The sequence below is a fragment of the Falco punctatus genome, assembly GCF_963210335.1.
Source record: "Falco punctatus genome assembly, chromosome: 10".
NCBI classification, from domain to species: domain Eukaryota; kingdom Metazoa; phylum Chordata; class Aves; order Falconiformes; family Falconidae; genus Falco; species Falco punctatus.
Window position 1 is genome coordinate 250,753 of NC_137590.1, and position 17,925 is coordinate 268,677.

At 41.6% G+C, this 17,925-nt stretch overlaps 2 protein-coding genes across 2 annotated transcripts in view; both read right to left on the minus strand.

The window, feature by feature from the left end:
- CPNE1 (copine 1) overlaps positions 1-17,437 on the minus strand; it is a 44,135-nt gene extending 26,698 nt beyond the window's left edge. The window contains 2 exon segments of the mRNA XM_080405896.1: positions 14,580-14,662; positions 17,379-17,437. The gene's annotated coding sequence lies outside the window, so the exon portion shown is untranslated.
- On the minus strand, positions 5,479-17,434 carry RBM12 (RNA binding motif protein 12). The gene is made up of 3 exons (XM_080405420.1): positions 17,379-17,434; positions 14,580-14,662; positions 5,479-10,162 (listed from the first exon to the last, which is right to left on the minus strand). The coding sequence occupies exon 3, from the start codon at positions 10,138-10,140 to the stop codon at positions 7,501-7,503; it is 2,640 nt and encodes an 879-aa protein (XP_080261546.1). The 5' UTR covers positions 10,141-10,162; positions 14,580-14,662; positions 17,379-17,434; the 3' UTR covers positions 5,479-7,500.
- Positions 17,438-17,925: the final 488 nt, after the last annotated feature.

Sequence of the window (17,925 nt, forward strand, 5' to 3'; positions counted from 1 at the left end):
ACTATGGTCATATTCAGCCAAGTCACTGCACTGAAACCAGCTGATATTTCATACAGACAGAACATTGTCCCCAGGCTCATATTAGGATTTTTATTACATTGCTTTATTATCGTTTTTCTTTAAACCAAAGCATTATTGGTTTCAGAAAACTTACTCTTGTTTCTGCTTGAAGTTATTTTTACAGGCACAACTAAGGATAAATTTTAACATTAAAAGTAGCACAAGCCACCCCGCAGAAGGAAAACACTGTTTGCACACTCTCCTTTCTGCTCCTGGAGAAATCAGGGTAGCCAAGTACTACCTTCTCATTCAAAGAAACAGCATGACATACTGCTTGCACTGCAAGGAAGAAATGCCATTTGCATTATCGCCTTAACAAAACCATGGTGTCAGTTACCCAAAAGGAGTGGTAAATGTCCAGATGACAAAAGGCCTTAAAAAAATCCAGGACATTTGAGCAGTATGTCATGGTGGTGTGTACATAATTTTTCAGATGTATTTGAAAAGTTTTTTCTTTAAGAAATGCATCCAGCTTACTCAAAATGTTTTCATATGCATACAGGGGTTATCACTGACTTAAGTGACAACCACCAGTTGTCTTTAAAAACCTTAACACAGACTTGACCATAGAAAGCAACTTTGATTTACAAGGTAAGAATACAAAATAATGTGCAGGGCTCACGTTTAACAGCAAATCATTTAGATCAATTACATCTCATACATTCCATTATTAACAACTGAATTTAAATTTCAGATTAATTTAGGAATTTAACTCACTGTTTTATTCTGCTCCTTTTCACACAAGCTCAACACTGAAGTCTCTGAACCACAAACATTCCTCATTAGATGAGGATATCCCTTGGTTGTTTTTAGTAAAGTTGAAGACTGAAAGTTTGGCCTCAGAACCTTTCAACCTCAACCCTATGCCACTTCACTGAGGTTAATACTGACGTGCCTTTAACATGAGGATGAAAACACTCTCCCACTGGCTTACTAGTTATTCAGAAACAAATGAGCTATACACCACCCTGCATACACACCTCTTAAAAGCACTCAAGTCCACTGATGAAGAGAGCTCTAAGTGCTATAAAACTCATTCCATTTATCCATGAGACTGGACCTATAACACAAGACTGGCTCTGCAGCAATGCTGGAATGTAGTGGGGTAATCCTAAGCAAGTGAATTTGTAATATTTAACTTGCCTCCCCTCCTTAGAGAAGGGGGCTTCCCCTACCTTCAGTCAATGAACTACCAGTGCCTAGTTTTACTTTAATTAGCCTCTTTGCTTTTGTAGCTGGTTGCATTAGTGTTCCTCAAGAACACAGGATTTAGAAATAGTGCCCTTTTATTAGAAACATTTGGCTAATAATGAAATAGTAACCATAATTTTCACTTTTAAGCTGAGCTTCCTGTTCAAACAAGCAAGGACTTCACATTCCATATCCATCCTCCTGTCAAAACAAGCAGCAATGCTTTGGTTATATCGCTGAAAACAAGTGTCTTGTAAAAAGCTTGCATTATGGAGCATCACCACAGCAAGGTAGCTAAGCAAACAGATGCTACACAGAGGTTTGAAATCTTAGTGACAGCGGTCCTGTGAATTTTATCATAAAAACCAAAGTTACCTAAAAGAAATTATTGAAGTTGTTTAGGTTCCGACTATGTTACTGTTTTCCTCTGCAAATCTGAGCGACTAGAAAGCATTTCAAAGCTTCCTACTGTCACACAGAGCAATGCTACATCAACATAGTCACATTTAATGGGAAATGGTTGAAATTAAACTATTTGTTCAAAACTATGAAATAGCTGGAAGTTCCACTGACCTTCAGGTGATCAGAAATCTAGGCAATACCATTCTACCGATTCTTTGGTTAACAATACTATACTGGTCCGAAAAGCCAGGCTACGCCAACCAAGAGAGTTTTAGGCAGCATCAAGTCCTGGTTTCCCTGTGCAAGCCTTCCAAGTCCTAAATTTTCAGTTCTGAACTTTACAGGGGGTTTTATTCTCTAACCACGCACTGTAAAAGCAATCCCCACTCTAACATGAAGTTATCCTGGCTGTGATCTGTTATCAACTGAATAAGGAACTACAGTCTAGTTCACTGGTAGCTCACAACAGAAGACCACCCTAAAGTTGGGGGGAAAAATGAAGCTGGTGTAGGAATAGTAAATACTGAGTTACAAAATTAACTTTGTGGAAATTGGACTCATTAAAAATATATTCACCAGTTCTGAAAGCTTACTTTAATATATCAGGGAAGCACCTAGTAAGACCATTTGAATTTAAGGCTACAGACATGCGAGCATACAAGAGAGAAACAGTCACAAAGGAGTAAGCTTTAACTCTGCAGAAGCAGAAAAGGAACTCGGGTCAGAATTCATCAGGTTGTTTCTCTTCTAAGCTGCCATGCTATGAATACATACTTAAGAAGAATAATAACAAGGGAAGCTGCACAGGAGTGAGCGTCAGCAAGTCAAAAGTCACAGCTAAACCATCCAACACCCACATTCAGTCTGCAGCTATGGACAAGGAACACTTTTAGGGTTGCTCTCTTACATACGGTATTTATACCCACGAGTGAAGAGTATCCCAGTCAAGAAGCTGGAAAGCACACCCTACACAAACACCCCCCAAACATTTCATGTAGTAACAAAGCTCCAAGAAAATTACTGACAAAGTCATCTGTATAGAAAACAAGCTGCAGTATACCTACCTGATCATAAGATAGGGAAAGAGTAGCAGAGTTCAGTACGCAGCCACAAACCTTAAGCTGAATGCATACTACCAACCAACAGATTTAATTCCATGGGAAAGCCCTATCTTTCAACTACAATCACATTCTCACTGCCAAAAACAGATGGGAAGAGAACCCCTTGAAGTTACTCCTCCTGAAAAAGCATTTAACCATCAGTTTCACTTCCACCAGGAGTAAGAGTCATTTGTTCTGTACACAAACTCTAGCTCTGTTTTCCCAAAACCATGAAAGAACATACAGTCACAGAACAGAAGGAAGCATCAGCAAACCTGCAAAAGGGCACACATGAGCAAACATATTTGATACCACTGCTTCCAGGCCCAAGGCACTGTTTCTGAAAAACCTTTTAAAGCAACCCGAATTCAGCATCTTTTTTCTTCTTAAAGACCTGCACAATATCTACAGAAGCAAACTGACATAAAACTGATCTGTGTATGTCTCTAGCTTCAACTTAAATGTCTCCTAATATACCAGTCCAGTTTCAAAACCGCTTCCTTCCAACCAATTATCCTGTCAAAGACAGAAACTAGTCTTCTCCTTGCACTACAGTCTGTATTAAACAGGAACTGTAATCCTTTGATTCAGGGTCTAATCCATACATTTGGATAATCATGCTAAAACAACTGCTCTCAGAGTGGCCCGTTGTCCTGCCAGAGGCTTTAAGTGGTCTATAATAATGTAGTAGTTTCAATTTTGCAGATCAGAAGGCCAACACTGTTCAGAGGCACACACTGCCCAACAACAAGCTGACGACTGACAGCATTTGCTGTAAGAGCAGCAGCTTTGGAACCACCACAGCAGAACCAAGGCGGAACAAAATACAGAAACTGAAATAGTTATTTAGAGTTAATGCACCACTGGTGTGCCTAGGTAACTGGAAAAATACTTTCTACAGTCTGCTGTCTTTAGTGCACCAAAATACCCTCAGCAAAACAAGCTGGTAATTTCACACAGTACAACTTGAGGACAGCCTGAGCAATTTCACAGAACTGACCAGCAGGTACATTGTTTAGATGGTAGACCTTCAGTGTCAACTGGCACATGGCTATAGTCTTCAGTATCGCATTATCTTCCTCTCCACTAACAACAAATTAAGAGCATAGACATTCAAGGAAAACATTAAATGCTATGAAAGGAACATGACTTAGAATAAAAAGAAGTATCCTTCAGGTTTTTTTAAACCTACAAACCTTCAAACCTACAAACCTTCAAGCCTCTCAAATCTACGTTTAGAACATGGCAACAATTCATCAATAAAGAACTGGCTTTAATGTTGTCTGTGACATTACAGAATTAACTTGTGTTGAAAACAACATCTGTGACATTCACGTGTAACTGCTTGAAAACTCAGTAATTTTAAAAGCCACGCCTTCATCTAACCATTGCAGTTCTTCCATATGTCACAAATTTATCATTGAATAATTATATTCATACTTTCTCTTATGAATGGGATGACAAAAATATGTACATTTAACAGAAATCACATCGTGAATGTAACACTTTACCACTTAGTTTTTTAGAAGTGGTACTTAAGACACCAACACTTGAAGAACTGCTAAAAAAACCAACTCAGCCAGTTATATAAACACAAGTACCTTCTTTCCATAACTTGAAGAAACTGGGGACATCAGTGTCACAGACTGTATTGCTCCAACGAGGCTAAGCAGGATGTTAGTTCCTGACACTCAAAACATCAAGGCCAAAACAACTGCAAGTATGAGCAGTGTCCATTAGCTGATTCTTTCTGTTGCTACCTCTTGTTAGCAGCCAGCCTTGAAGTGTGTATGCAAGGGCGGTTACATACCTTTCCACATTGGAGATGGGACCTCAGAGGTCCTACCCCTTATTTTTAAAGCTGTTCATTACTATAGAAATACAAAGTAAGCAATTATATCAAATCTAGCCACAAAGTCTGTTAATGCAACAGTACTCCTCATAATTTAGCACAACATGCAGTTTAAGGCTGCTTCTAACATGAAAGGAAGTTGTTACAGAAAACTTCTTCCATTTCCAAGTTACACTTGGCAATGCACTGCTCTATATAAGCTTTAAAGAAGCAACCGTAACTATTTGGGACAGCAGCTGTACTGCTTACGATACATACAGAAATTCCAAATATGCTAGAACTTCCTATTTTTTCCAAGAGCCTACTCTCAAGAAAGAGCAGATACTTACTAATTTACTACTACTTTATGCTAAAATACATGGAGCATCAACTGCTTGGCAAATAAGAGCCCCTTCCCCACCCCAAATCCTCTACTTAAGCATTCCATCCGTGTCAATGTTCCCAAAACCAATGGCTTTTTGTATAGGTTTGCACTTTTTTTTTTTTTTAAGGTAAGCATTTAAACATCTTTAGACCATACAGGAAAAAAAAAAATAAAAAAAATCAAGAATCAGGAAATGAAAGATTTCCAAAACAAACCTGCACTTTTATAAAAAGTCCAAAGGAACAGGCACACAAGCATGTTTTGCAGCATATGCCGTGTCTAACACAAACACTAATAACCCTGTATCCATTACCAAGAGGATCAAGAGGTGAAATCAAAAGACAGTAACATAGAACTGTGTATCTAATTCCAGACACCTGTAGTAGAAATTATATTTCACAACAAGGCAAGCATTGTTGCGATTCATTTGATCTTGAAAAAACAGTTATCACCAGTGTCCACAAGTCAACACACACTAAAATCTTAAATCAATTCTGTGAACAATGAAGCCAAGTTTTCCTTTTCATTAATTTTATTCTAATGTGAAACATGAAGAAACAAGCACCCAAATAACTCCAATATATATGAAACTTTAATAAAAGCTGTTTAAAAAACAAAGAGTAAAATTTTAAAAATAAACTGAAAGGCTTGACTCCTAATCACACATCTTTCTGACATCAGCAAGAGTACTTTCAGACTTTCAAAGAAAGAAAAAAACAACAAAAAAACAACCAAAAAAACAAATCTGCTGTTGAAACATCACTCCCAAAGACTGTTGAAACGCGTAACATGAAGCTTCAGAGACAGACAGTTTTATTAACAGGAGGCTTAATTTTAAACAGTATATACAAATCACATTACTTTTCCAAAGTTGGGACCACCTAGTAATCTGTCAAAACAAAATTACGCTAATGAATTACAGAAGCATCTGTATAATGCGACCGCCTCTTTATTGAAGTACACCTTTATACAATCCTTCCACATATTCCTGTACTGTGAAATCCTCTCAGGATGCAGCGCTGCACAGGTTTTCAAATCTCTCCTACACACCACATGAATAAAACTGTTGCCACTTGCACCTCTCAATTTTGCCTGACCATACACTTCAGTGTTCCATGATATGCAACACCAAAAGGCACTGTTTTTCTCTGTCCAAAAAACAAAACATTTCAAAGTTTACTATGTTTAAGTACAATGATTTGCAGGGAATAGCAAGATTTTTCAGGCAATGCCCAAGACTTCAAATTTATCATAAACCAAGCAAGGATGAACAAAAAAAAAAAAAAAAAAAAACCCAACCAAAAACACAAACAGAAAGTCTACTTTTCACTTGTGTCATTACTTCCTTTCCAATTCTCTGTTTTTTTTCATGGAAGGTTTTACTGCACAGCAAAGAAAATGGCAACTCTTTACAGACTTTGAATACAACAGCACAACTTTATTGGAAAAATATATTGTAAACTCAGTATTTTCAAGTTTTGGAGAAAAATAAACTCAATCTCTGGATTCACTCATAGCAGTAATTCACGACAGAGTTGCTGAAGTTAAAAGTTTCTTTCATATATAAACTAATTTAAAACTTTAGCTGGACTCCAATCTCCTACTAATCACCACTTTGATTCTCTTAGCAGAGACTATGTAAGGAGTTCAAGAGACACATGAGAAATACAACATCGATATCCAACTAGTGTCAGAGATCCTATGCCAACTGATTCACATAATCCTAACAAATCAAGCTACTTAAACAATAATGAGTATTTTCAAGTTGTTACTTCTACTGCAAATGTTTTATAAGTGTACTGTAAAACTCATAATGTTTGAGGTTAGCTATACTTGTGGCAAAAGTCTTATTCTGCACAGTTATAATTGCAATATATAAATAACTAAAGGTTATTCCACAAAGAACAGCTTGAATTTTACAGAACGATTCTGCTCATACTTATAGGAATTAGTTTGGTAGACACATCAGCAATGGGCATAATTCAACTGTTCATACAGTGAGAATCTTGGAAAAAATAGATACATACACAAAACAATTAATGTGTGTACACTGAGAATTCGTTCAGTTGCAGAGTAAAATCAGGACTTTAAACAAAGCTTTGACCTGTAAACAAAGCAAATTCAGCCAGCTTTTAACCAAATCTAGAAATAGCTATCTATTTTACAATGGCTTACAAGAGCACCCACTGAAGAGCTTCACTGACTTCATCTTTTCCCTTATCCAAAACTATGTAAAACCAATCTAGATTCCTTGATAAGCACGGTGTCCAGTCTAGTTTACCAAACTTCTACTATGAATAACAATCTGTCTAGCTTCTCCACATATTTGTACGGGAAAATCCACTGCACATCTATCCTCACACTGTTTCTTATGTAAAGGCTAACCCAATGCTCCGTGTCTCATCAAAACCAATCTGTTTTACAATTTAAACAATCCACAGGTTCTATCCTGGAAATACTATAAAAACCAATCCAGATGCATTTATCACACCACTATGAATACCTATTCTACAACTACTTCACATTAACAGCTACCCTAAAACAAGTTTTACTTTTCTGGAGCCTATAGGCCTATCATTTAAATCAACAACAGCTGCCATAGCTTCATCACGAGACTCAAATGCAACCATTGCTTCTCCAGTGGGCATGCCTTTTTCATTGTATTTTAAGCACACCGAACCAGGGATCACTTGGTAACCGTAAAAGAAATCCAAAATTTCATCCACTGAAACAGTAAAGGGCATATTTTGCACTTTGATGACAGTTGGTCCTGGCTTCCCAGACCCTGTACCAAAACCTGGGGGTCCACTAATATGTATATTTCCTGGTCCAGGTCCAAACCCTGGAGGTCCACTTAAGTGTCCAAGACCACCAGCAATTCCTGGAGGACCAGCCCCAAAGGCAGGGGGTCCACTTAAATTGCCAGGACCATTACCAAAAGCCTGAGGAGCCCCCGCAAAACCTGCCGGTCCACTCAAATTACCAGGACCACCTGCAAAACCTGGGACTTCAATACCTGTACCAGGTAAACCACTAGTTGCGACTGTAGGTATTCCTGGTCTAGAATCAGGAAAGCCACTTATTCCAGGTGGTGGTAGAGGGGGACCAAATGTGCCAGACCCACTGAAGTTACCAGGGAAATTAAACGGAGGACCATTGCTTGTATCTTTAGAATTTCCCCCCAAGAAGGCATGCTCATCCCCACCAGCACCCTGTGCTCCTGGCACAGTCGCATTTCCTTGTATCGGTATTTTCAGTATCTTTTTCCCTTGAGATGGTGGGTTTCTCTCAATATCTCTCATTTCTTCTACAGTTATCAAACGCAAAACAACATCTCTTCCATTCAGTTTTTTACGGTGCAAACGCTCTGCCTTACGAGCATCATCTTCAGCTTTAAACTGAACCAGCGCTTGTCCTAAACCTTGCCCGTTATTATCAACAAGAATCTGTACAGAGTTTTCTTCTACTGCCAGTCCCTCTAGAAACTGAAGGATTTCCATTTTTGTTATGTTGTATGGAATATTAGATATATGTGCACACAGTTTTGGTGAGCCTGGCTCTCCCTCAGCATTCATGAGGATTTCTCTCTGGTCATAGTTGAAGTTCTGCAGTCTTTTACGAATCATGTCTATCTTTTCTAACATTGCCTTTTTAGTAATTGGATGAACTTGAATAAAGCGATTCCCTATGTACTGCTTATGATGACACAAAGCTGCTTTATAATCAGCTTCATTCCTGAACTCAACAAAACCCTCTCCAATTGCCTTCCCATTAGGTCCATAAGCTATGTAAATGCTGTCCTCAACTATGTCCAGCTTTTTAAAAAAGTCTATCACATGTTTGTTCTCTGATTCAAAGGGGAGACCTTTCAGATAAACACAGAAGCCCTGCTCATGGGGAGATCTTGACCGTGACCTTTTCTGTCCACTAGGAGATTTGGACCTAGAATGAGCCTGGGGAGGAGGAGGGTGAGACGGCCCAGAGGGACCCATGGTTTGCTTGAAAGTTATGTGGCCTCCAGCAGCCACCCACTGTCTCTCTGTTGCAGGACTAACTTCAACATAGCGCTGAATCATCAGCATTCTGTTTCGTTTCAGTGCTTCAAATGTATCTTGAGGAGAAAAAAACTTAACTAGTCCATTTCCATTATTTCGACCTACATGATCCTTCAGCATATGGACTGCATCCACACGGAGCCCAAGGAAAAAGTCTTTCACATCAGATTCTGTTGCAGAAAAGGGCATTCCATGAACGCTGACATACAAATCATCTGGATTGATTGGAATCGGCTTGACACTACTTTGAGAATTCATCTGGATAGGATTTACAGGATTCATGGGACCAATAAACAATGGATTCAAGCCGCTGTTCATATTCACTGCTGCTCCAGACCCATTCATTCCAGTGGGTAAAGGTGCTACGGGTGGAGGATTCATAGGAGGCATTCCTGATATGGGAGGCATAGGTGTCATTGGAGGTACAGGGGGCACAGGGGGTATCGGAGGAACTGGAGGAACAGGAGGTAGTGTGGGTACAGGAGGAGGAACAGGTATTGGTGGAATAGAAGGCATTGGCGGCAAAGTTGGCATAGCTGGGATCGGAGGGATTGGTGGAGGAGGTACTGTGTTCATAGGGGATGCTGTGCTAGGTATAGTTGAGCTAAATGTTGGGCTACCAAAGGTACTCCCAAGATTTGGAGGTGCAGTCCCCATACTGGCAGTAGAAAACGTGGATATGCTTTTATTGCTTTCATGCACAGTAGTAGAAGCGGTTACTACACTAGAGGGATTATTGAAGTTAGGTACAGTAGTAGGTAAGTTAACCCTTCCACTCATTCCAGAACTAGGTGGTGGTCCTGACCTGCTAGCATTTGCTGGTGGCATATCTAGATTGGCAGTTTCAAAACGCCTACGACTGAGTTCTATCATGTTCTGCATTTCAGTTTTACTACTCAGCAATAGCGTTACTTTTGACCCTTTAATTGTACCACCTGTGCGCATCATACCAAGCCTTGCATCTTCATCAGTGGCAAAAACGATGAAAGCCTCACCCAGTTCACCCCCTACAATATGCACGCCCCCATCAGGAATGGTCAATCCAGAGAAGAAGTGGCGAATGTCCATGGTCCCCGCCACAATCGGGAGACCTTGCAAGCGGATGACCACAGCCATGCTGCGCTGAAACAACACACACCTGCAGATGAGAAAAGGCAACGGCTATGTCAGACTACTGTTTATGACACCATGCAATTACCTACAGACACCATCTACTATATTTGTTTATATATACCTAACAACATCCTGCAAACATTAAGCATGCTTATATTCCAAGTTCCTTATTCATGTTTACTTCATACAGATTGAAGTATTAAACATTTACCAACACAATCAGTATACATTTTGCACTAGAAATTCCAAAATAACTGTTAAACTAAGACCCACAAACATCAGTAAAAAAAACCAGACAATCTGAGGAACATCAAAAATCAGAACTATTATATCAGTAGTTGAATATTTAATGGAACATAAGCAAAATGAGTAGTTTAGCCAAACTGAATTTACCATACACTGATATGGTATCCACTGTACCTGGCAAAGTGACTGCAAAAAATTCTGCACACCTATGGGAAATAAACAGTTGTCTTTCATTTGGGGAGGGATTTTACCTCCTGCCAGGTCAAGACAACTAGGAACGTAACAGTGGATTGGTTACAAACAAAACCCCATTATGGACAGCTAGCAACAGTGAGACTCACATGACATCCTGAAAGGGACCATCTAGATTACACTGATCTTGTCTTTTTCTCAAAGCAAAGGGAAAAGGCCTAAGGTGACCATGAAGCTAGCTAACAGTTATAAACAAGCCCCAGACATTTTGTGACCATACAGGCTTCACCTAAAGTATATCCTAGCTAGATACTTGGCCTTTACAACTTTCAAGAACAATGTGTAGTTTCTAGTAGTTGCAGGTGTTCTAAGATTACACCTTCTGTCACGAGCACAAGTAAATGACTTTTACCTCTGCAGCTGAGGTTAATGGACACATCAACTGTTAACAGCTAGATCTTGACAGTTCTCTTGCACACATTCTACAAAACAGCCTGAGGTTTTCTCAGAAGTTCAAGATAAACAGAAAACTAGGTAATCCTCTCTTATTCTTGACAAACCTTCAGTAAAGATTAAAAGCATCATATTAATACTAGCACAATTCAGCAGTTCAGAAGTCAAGTCTCTCACACTAAACCATGAACAGCAGTACCTCATTTCACCTGAGCCACTTAATCTCTGAAACTTTTTGACTTCCTAAGCACAAGCCAGTTCAGTATCTGTAGGGAAGACCTCCAAGGCTCCAAGTAGTCACATACAAATGGTGTTAACTAAACATTTGAAATGAAGAATGAACCAGATCACATAATTGTTCAGGTTGGAAAAGACCTTTAGGATTGAGCCCAACCAGATGATACAATGCATCACCAGACGGCAGTGCACTGAAGACTTCTGGCCACATACCAAAGCTGTGACCAACTACAATCAGTAACTAACACCCAATATTTCACATTCAGCTAAGTATTGTATCCCAGCATATAGTCATGTCTTTAAGCCAGCTGCGTTTGCCTATGTCTCCCAATCACCCTAGAGTAGACATGTCTTGAAAACATCCTTAACGACCAGGTAAAGCCACTATCCAACCACATAACTATGCCAGGTAAGGCTGAATTCAGTACTTAAAACAGGAATAACATTTCTTCTACAGAGGGAGGAAAAAAACAGCAATTCTTTTGTCTGCATGACAGAACTTCAGATTACTCAAATGGGTACTTAAGTATTGTATTGCCCAATAAACCACAGCTAACCCCTTCCATACACTAATGAACTCAGGCAACAAACTGGGGTATTACAGGACATTGGCCCAGATCTAGCTGACACCAGAAAAATGCAGAGAACTTTTCTCCCTCAGGGAAACAGCAGACAAGCCCATTGGCAAAAAGACAGCTCTGCTGCTCTAGCTGCTGCGAATGAACATCTGATTCCTGACTAGACCATCCTGAAAGAGAGACTGGAACTTGCAAAACAAACATGAGAAGGTCTGAACAAAAATTAAAATTCAGCTGTGCATACCACTAAGAAAACCCCTACTCCACCAAGGGACAGCAGCAACAGAAAGCGGGGTATATACTAAACTTCAGGGATCATTTTTTTAAAAAGCAACTTTCCCATCTCCATGGCAAGGTAACAAAAGCAACATCCTTGCATTTCTCTTGCAGTGACACACTTAACTTGAAAATAAGAGTTCACTGCCCAGTCATATTCCAACAGCAAAATATCTCGCCCATGTGAAAAAAAACAGGTCAAACTAAGAACTACGCTATGTACACATCTAAGTAAGTATGTAAGACTTTTTGCACCATTTCTAAAAACAGCAGTATTTCTCAATGATTCTGATTTTAAATTTGCCTAACTTTGATAGCAATCTCTGAAACTAAAGTTAAAACGAAAATTCTGCCTACTTTAATGAAGCCATACCAAATGGTACTGTAAAACTGAAGTTTACTACATTATGCTACAGGACTGCTTCTGAATTAGATTATCCTCAGGCAAGCAAGTGGTATAAAAGCATCCCTGGTTTTCTACCTATACTTTGAAAACTACAATACTACTAATAGCAAATCTTGCTGGGAAGCTTACATTTTCGCTATTATTTATACAAAGAAATGAGTTTCAGAAATTTTCATGCATCAGGAGTTAAGACATTTAAAGTGTTTTGTGCTAAATGGGAGATAACTTTTAGTTATTTCTTTACTTATGTAAAAAGGGTGACAATCTAATAGAGCCATTAGTTGAGGAAAGGCAAGATAAGTCAGCAGGTAAGGTCACAAAGAATTCGTAAGACTTCAAGCATTTGAACATTTACGTAACTTCTAGGATACTGCAAGCATTTCAATCTTGCACTAAATTCAAACTTAATTATAAACACTAAAGGTATCTTTAAGTTTTATTACTAACTAGTCTATTCAGATCCACTAAATCACTACTGTCAAAAAAACCCCAAACAGCTGCTTCGACCTACAGTTGCTAGAAAAGCTAGCTGCAATGAACTTCTGTGTAGTTAACTCCATGCATGATATTAAGCAAGTGCCTGCTATTAGGCAAAAACTAACAGTAATATGAATAAAAAGAATTTGAAGGACTTTACTCATCAAATATTTTTGGCAAAAGAGTACTTTGTCAACTCAGCACATAACTGCCACAATTTTTTCAGGATTTCAGTGCTTACCTGAAGTATTAGTTTAACTTCTGTGATTTAAAGAAAAATCACAAGGACCAAAAGGGCCAATTTTTTCATTTCTGAACACTCACAAGTCTGATTTTTTCCAAAATGCCAATACCCACTATAGGACACAATAACCCACTCACTCAATTTTTCCAACTAATAAAAAAGCAAAGCTTGCCGAAATATTTTATTGTTCATTTGTCAAGATCAATATACATGCAGAGGCAACATCAGCTTCAGACACAGGATGAGCTACACGCCTGTTAAGTGTGCACTGAAGGTTTTTTGGTGAGCTCTTAGCAGTGTTCTCAGGCTGCCTGCTTTTCCCCCTGTACAAAAAGTTACTTAAAGGCAAAAGCAAGTTTTGGTGTCATTTTGCATGTCTGGTATATATATGTCTGTCCTATAGTTGTGCTAAAGACAATCCATCCCCATTAGCAAGATGAGATGAAAAATGGAAAGGGCTGCCAACAATAAATCTGACTCAACTCATCTAATTAACCTTAACAGCATCTTTGTCTTGACTGAAATGTCCTTAAAAACATTGATGTTACATTTGAAAAAGGTATACAAGATTATTTCTTGCACGTATGTGCTAGTCAATAAAATAAGAATAATTTCGATCATATGAATAAATTAATAAAAACACCAGACTAGCCTTTTAAAATACTTGCATTTTTCGAGTTGAGGTAATTTTGGAAGATTCAGCCTAGTCCCTGGAGAGTGTTAAAAGTATAATACCCACACAATACACGCACACACAACATATCTGGCAATTCTTGGACGAAGACTGGGAACTGGAATAACACCAGCATTGTAGGAGGAATTTTAAGTATCCAGGCTGAGACTGTCTAGCAAAAGCTGAAACTGCAGACCACAATTTTGCCTTTTTTTTTAAATCACTTTTAAGAAGGCTAAAAATCAACCTGGTAGATTAAGACAGCCATCTCTGAGCTAATTTGAAACTCTGATCCCTTTAAATGCTGCAAAATCTAATAAGAATCAACTGCTGCACATTTCTAAACTCCCAACAGTTAGAAACATGCAGACCTGTGGCCTGCCGCAAAGTAGCAACATTTTCCAACAGTGCAAAATAATCAGGAGAGTGTCCCAGACTACCACGTGTTGATGAAGCAACAAAACATTAGTTTGGCTGAAAACTGTTTATAGGAACAACACTGCCAGAACCTCTATCAGCGCAGTGGGAATTAAAGAGACTAGCTACATACTACTTGCCCCAAGTGTTCTGATACCAATTCACAGATTCCAAAAGCTTCAAATATTTCTTAAGATATACTCAATATGCATATAAAGAAGTCTTCAATTCAAAGGCTCTTACCTGCAAAGACAGATGTTTTTTTCTTAACAAGTAGCAGAAGCCAAGCCAATCCTGTGGGCAACCAATTAAAACCAACTTTTAGACTGCAATAAAGAATAAATGGAGGCAAAAATCAATGCAGGCAACACAACAGCAGTAACAGTCCACAAAGAACTGTATATATAGAAAGTTCAAACCTGAGACCACCACAAGGCACTGCAACATAGAGCAACCACAGGAGTGCGTTTTCTAATACCTTATCGCTGTGTGACTTGTTGGCAACTGCACTGCACAGGTTTTGTATAGTTTCAAGACATGAATATGCCTTCCACAAAGAAGGTAAGACACCAGAAAACATTCAAAGGATCTTTCAAATTTTCCCATCACCAATAGGCAAACAAATCACTCTTTCAAAGGCAAAAAAAGGTAATTAAATACTTCAAATCCCTGAATTTTAACAAACCCTTGCTCCACCATGATGTTCCCTTCCTCCAAATGCAGATCTTCTTACTTGCATAAAGCAACGTAAGCCAAACTTCAGAAAACCTCCCTATAGCTGCATATGAGTAATTTTTCAGGAGTGACAAAAACCGGTGAAACTAAGTGACATTTCACAGCCACCTCCAGGCACTCACCTCCACAGAGCACACAGTAAGAACTGCCCACCAAGAAATGCCCATTTTTTTCATCCCTCTATAAAAAAATTGTCTGCCTGGGATTACAACTCAACAGAACAGCCAAAATTTTAAGCAGCAACATATGCATTTAGTATTTAAAGAAGGGATGGAAAACTCTTATTCTTTCACTGCTTAGTAAACCACCTCAGACTAAAATTGTGATTCTTTGGAAAACTACCTAGGAATGAATCACACCAAGAACTGTTAACTGCCGCCTCCTCACACAACCCAAACAAGCCATTTTCAGTTATAAACATCATTACCAAAGTGAACTCAGAGAAAGAAGTACTACTAAACCATCCACAAACTCCTTAAGAGAGAGAATTACACCAGATATTCACAGATCTTCCAGGACATTAAGAACAGAGTTACAAGTGAGAAAGATACAACTACACTCTTCAGACTTACATTACAAAGGCAAATTCATTTAAAAAAGAGACGACCTTGGGGCTTTTTATTAGAACTTTAAGAGAAACAAGCAATCCTGTATTAGAAGGAAACAACTATATACTTTCATATATAGTGGTGTCAAACAATAGCTTACAATGCAGGAAAGCATGTAATCACCTGAAAAACAGTTTCATGCAAACACACACCTGCTTCAAAAAGCACATAAACCTGTCATGCACAAGGAACTTTCCATTTAAAAGAAAAACCCAAATAATTTTATACATTTCCAGTACAGCAACCACAGTGTTGCACATGTTCCTCTTCATGACTCTGAAAACAAGCTGAAGATTTGCAGTGGACTAAGACAACATGCTATAATGTGAAACAACATAAACAAAACCAAGCACCATTCTTCAGAAAAGGTGCAAAGCTGCACTCTGCTACGTTTAATCTTTCCACCAAACACCATCTACTTTCGTTTGCAAGTCTCTATTCTCTCAACTTTAAAAGAAAGCCATCCATCACTCTCGTAGATGAAGACATCCCTTCCAATCAACCGATGCGCAAGAGCGTATTAACTAGGCAAACATCGACTTGAGCACAGGTACTCCCCACACAACGCCGACGCCACTCCTCTGGGACTTCATAGGAGAGAATCTCCGCAGCACCCTATCAGCTATACAGAAAGAAGCACCATTCCCTGGAGACAAAACAACTGAGGAAATTACAAAGAGTCCACCCAGGAAACAACCTGCCGACTTTTCTGCTTAACCCCAGCAGATCGAGATGGGTAAGAAAATTACTAGAGGAGTAAATTTGAGTAAAACCAAGGCCAAGAGTTTTTTCAAAAGAAAGCTCACACAGACTCCTGGTAGTACTGGGACCCCCTCCAACACTAGTTTGGGGGGGTGCGTGTTGGTTTTGTTTTACAGAGCTGATTTTTATTAGTAGAGAAGAGCACTGCGTTACGTTACTGCACGGCAACTTCACTGGCTTTTACAGGGTAACCCCAAAGAGCTGCGGCAGCGCCACAGGCCCCAGGGACCTTCTTCCCCACGAAGTGCAGAGCGTTTGCCTCGCTCGCCTAGCCTCCCGGGGCCGGGCGAGCAGTCACCACCGGCGCCCCGCCGAGCGCCCCCCGGGACCGGCCCCGCACCGCTTCCTCCCGGCCGAAGGGCGAGGCGCCGACAACGGGACCGCGCCGCCGCCCCGCCGCTCGGGGCCCGCCAGGTGCCGCTCCCGGCCTGCGCCACCCCCACACCGCCGTCGCGCCCGCCCAACACCGGCCGCCGCCAGCAGAGCCCCCGCGCTGCGGCCCGGGCTCCGGCCCCGGCGCCGCCGCCGCAAGGTCACTCGGCCGCCCCCGCCGGCCGGGCCCTCGGCGCCTGCGCCCGGCCCGCACATACTCACCTGCCCGCGCCGGCCGCGCAGCTCCGCGGGCCGCCGGGCGCGGGCGGAGGCGCGGCGAGAGGGAGGGAAGGAGCGGGCGGCCGGCCGACGGCGCGGACCGGCGCACGGCCCCAGCTCCCCGGCCTCGGCGCGCCAGGCCGCGGCGAGGCGGGTGCGGCCCCCGCTCGGTGCCCCGGGCCGGCAGCGCGGGAGGCGCCGCCCTGCCCGGCCCTTTGTGCGCGGGGACGCGTGCCAGTCGCGCCGCGCCCGCCCGGCCTCCCTCCCCTCGCCTCGCCACGCCGCGGGCCCGCAGCGCGGGGCAGGTTAGGCGGCCCGGCCCGCCCAGGCGCCGCCGCGCTCTTACCGAGGGATCTGTACGAGAAAAAGGGCTAGAACGGAGCCGAATGGCCCCAGGCCCCCCTACGCACCGAGCCCAACGCCAGCGACCGCGCAGGGCCACAAAATGGCCGCCTCGATGCGGCGCCGCCAGGGAGGGGCGGGGCGGCTCGAGGAGGGCGGAGCCCGCGGCTCGCGCAGGGCTCCTGCCGCTCGCGCTGCCTGGGACGCGGCCGGCGCGGGGAGCCCGCGCGCCCGCTCCGCGCCCCGGAAGGCAATGGCACAGCCGGGGGCTGAGGGGAGAGGGGCGGGGGCTGAGGCTGAGGGGAGAGGGGCGGGGGCTCGGCCCGCAGCGGGGCTTTAGCACAGTTGCCTGTGGTACAGCAGCGACACGTTGACGGTTTGAGGCATTTTCTGGAAATTAGTGGTGAGGAAACCTGGACTCCAAAGGAGGCGTTGATCTTCCAGCGAACAAAAAGCCCTGAGAGAGGTTGTGTCGTCTTCTTCACATAGGACCAGGTTGCAGAATTAAAATGAAAGATTACCTTGGGCCAGTGCCCTCTTTGAGTGTAACT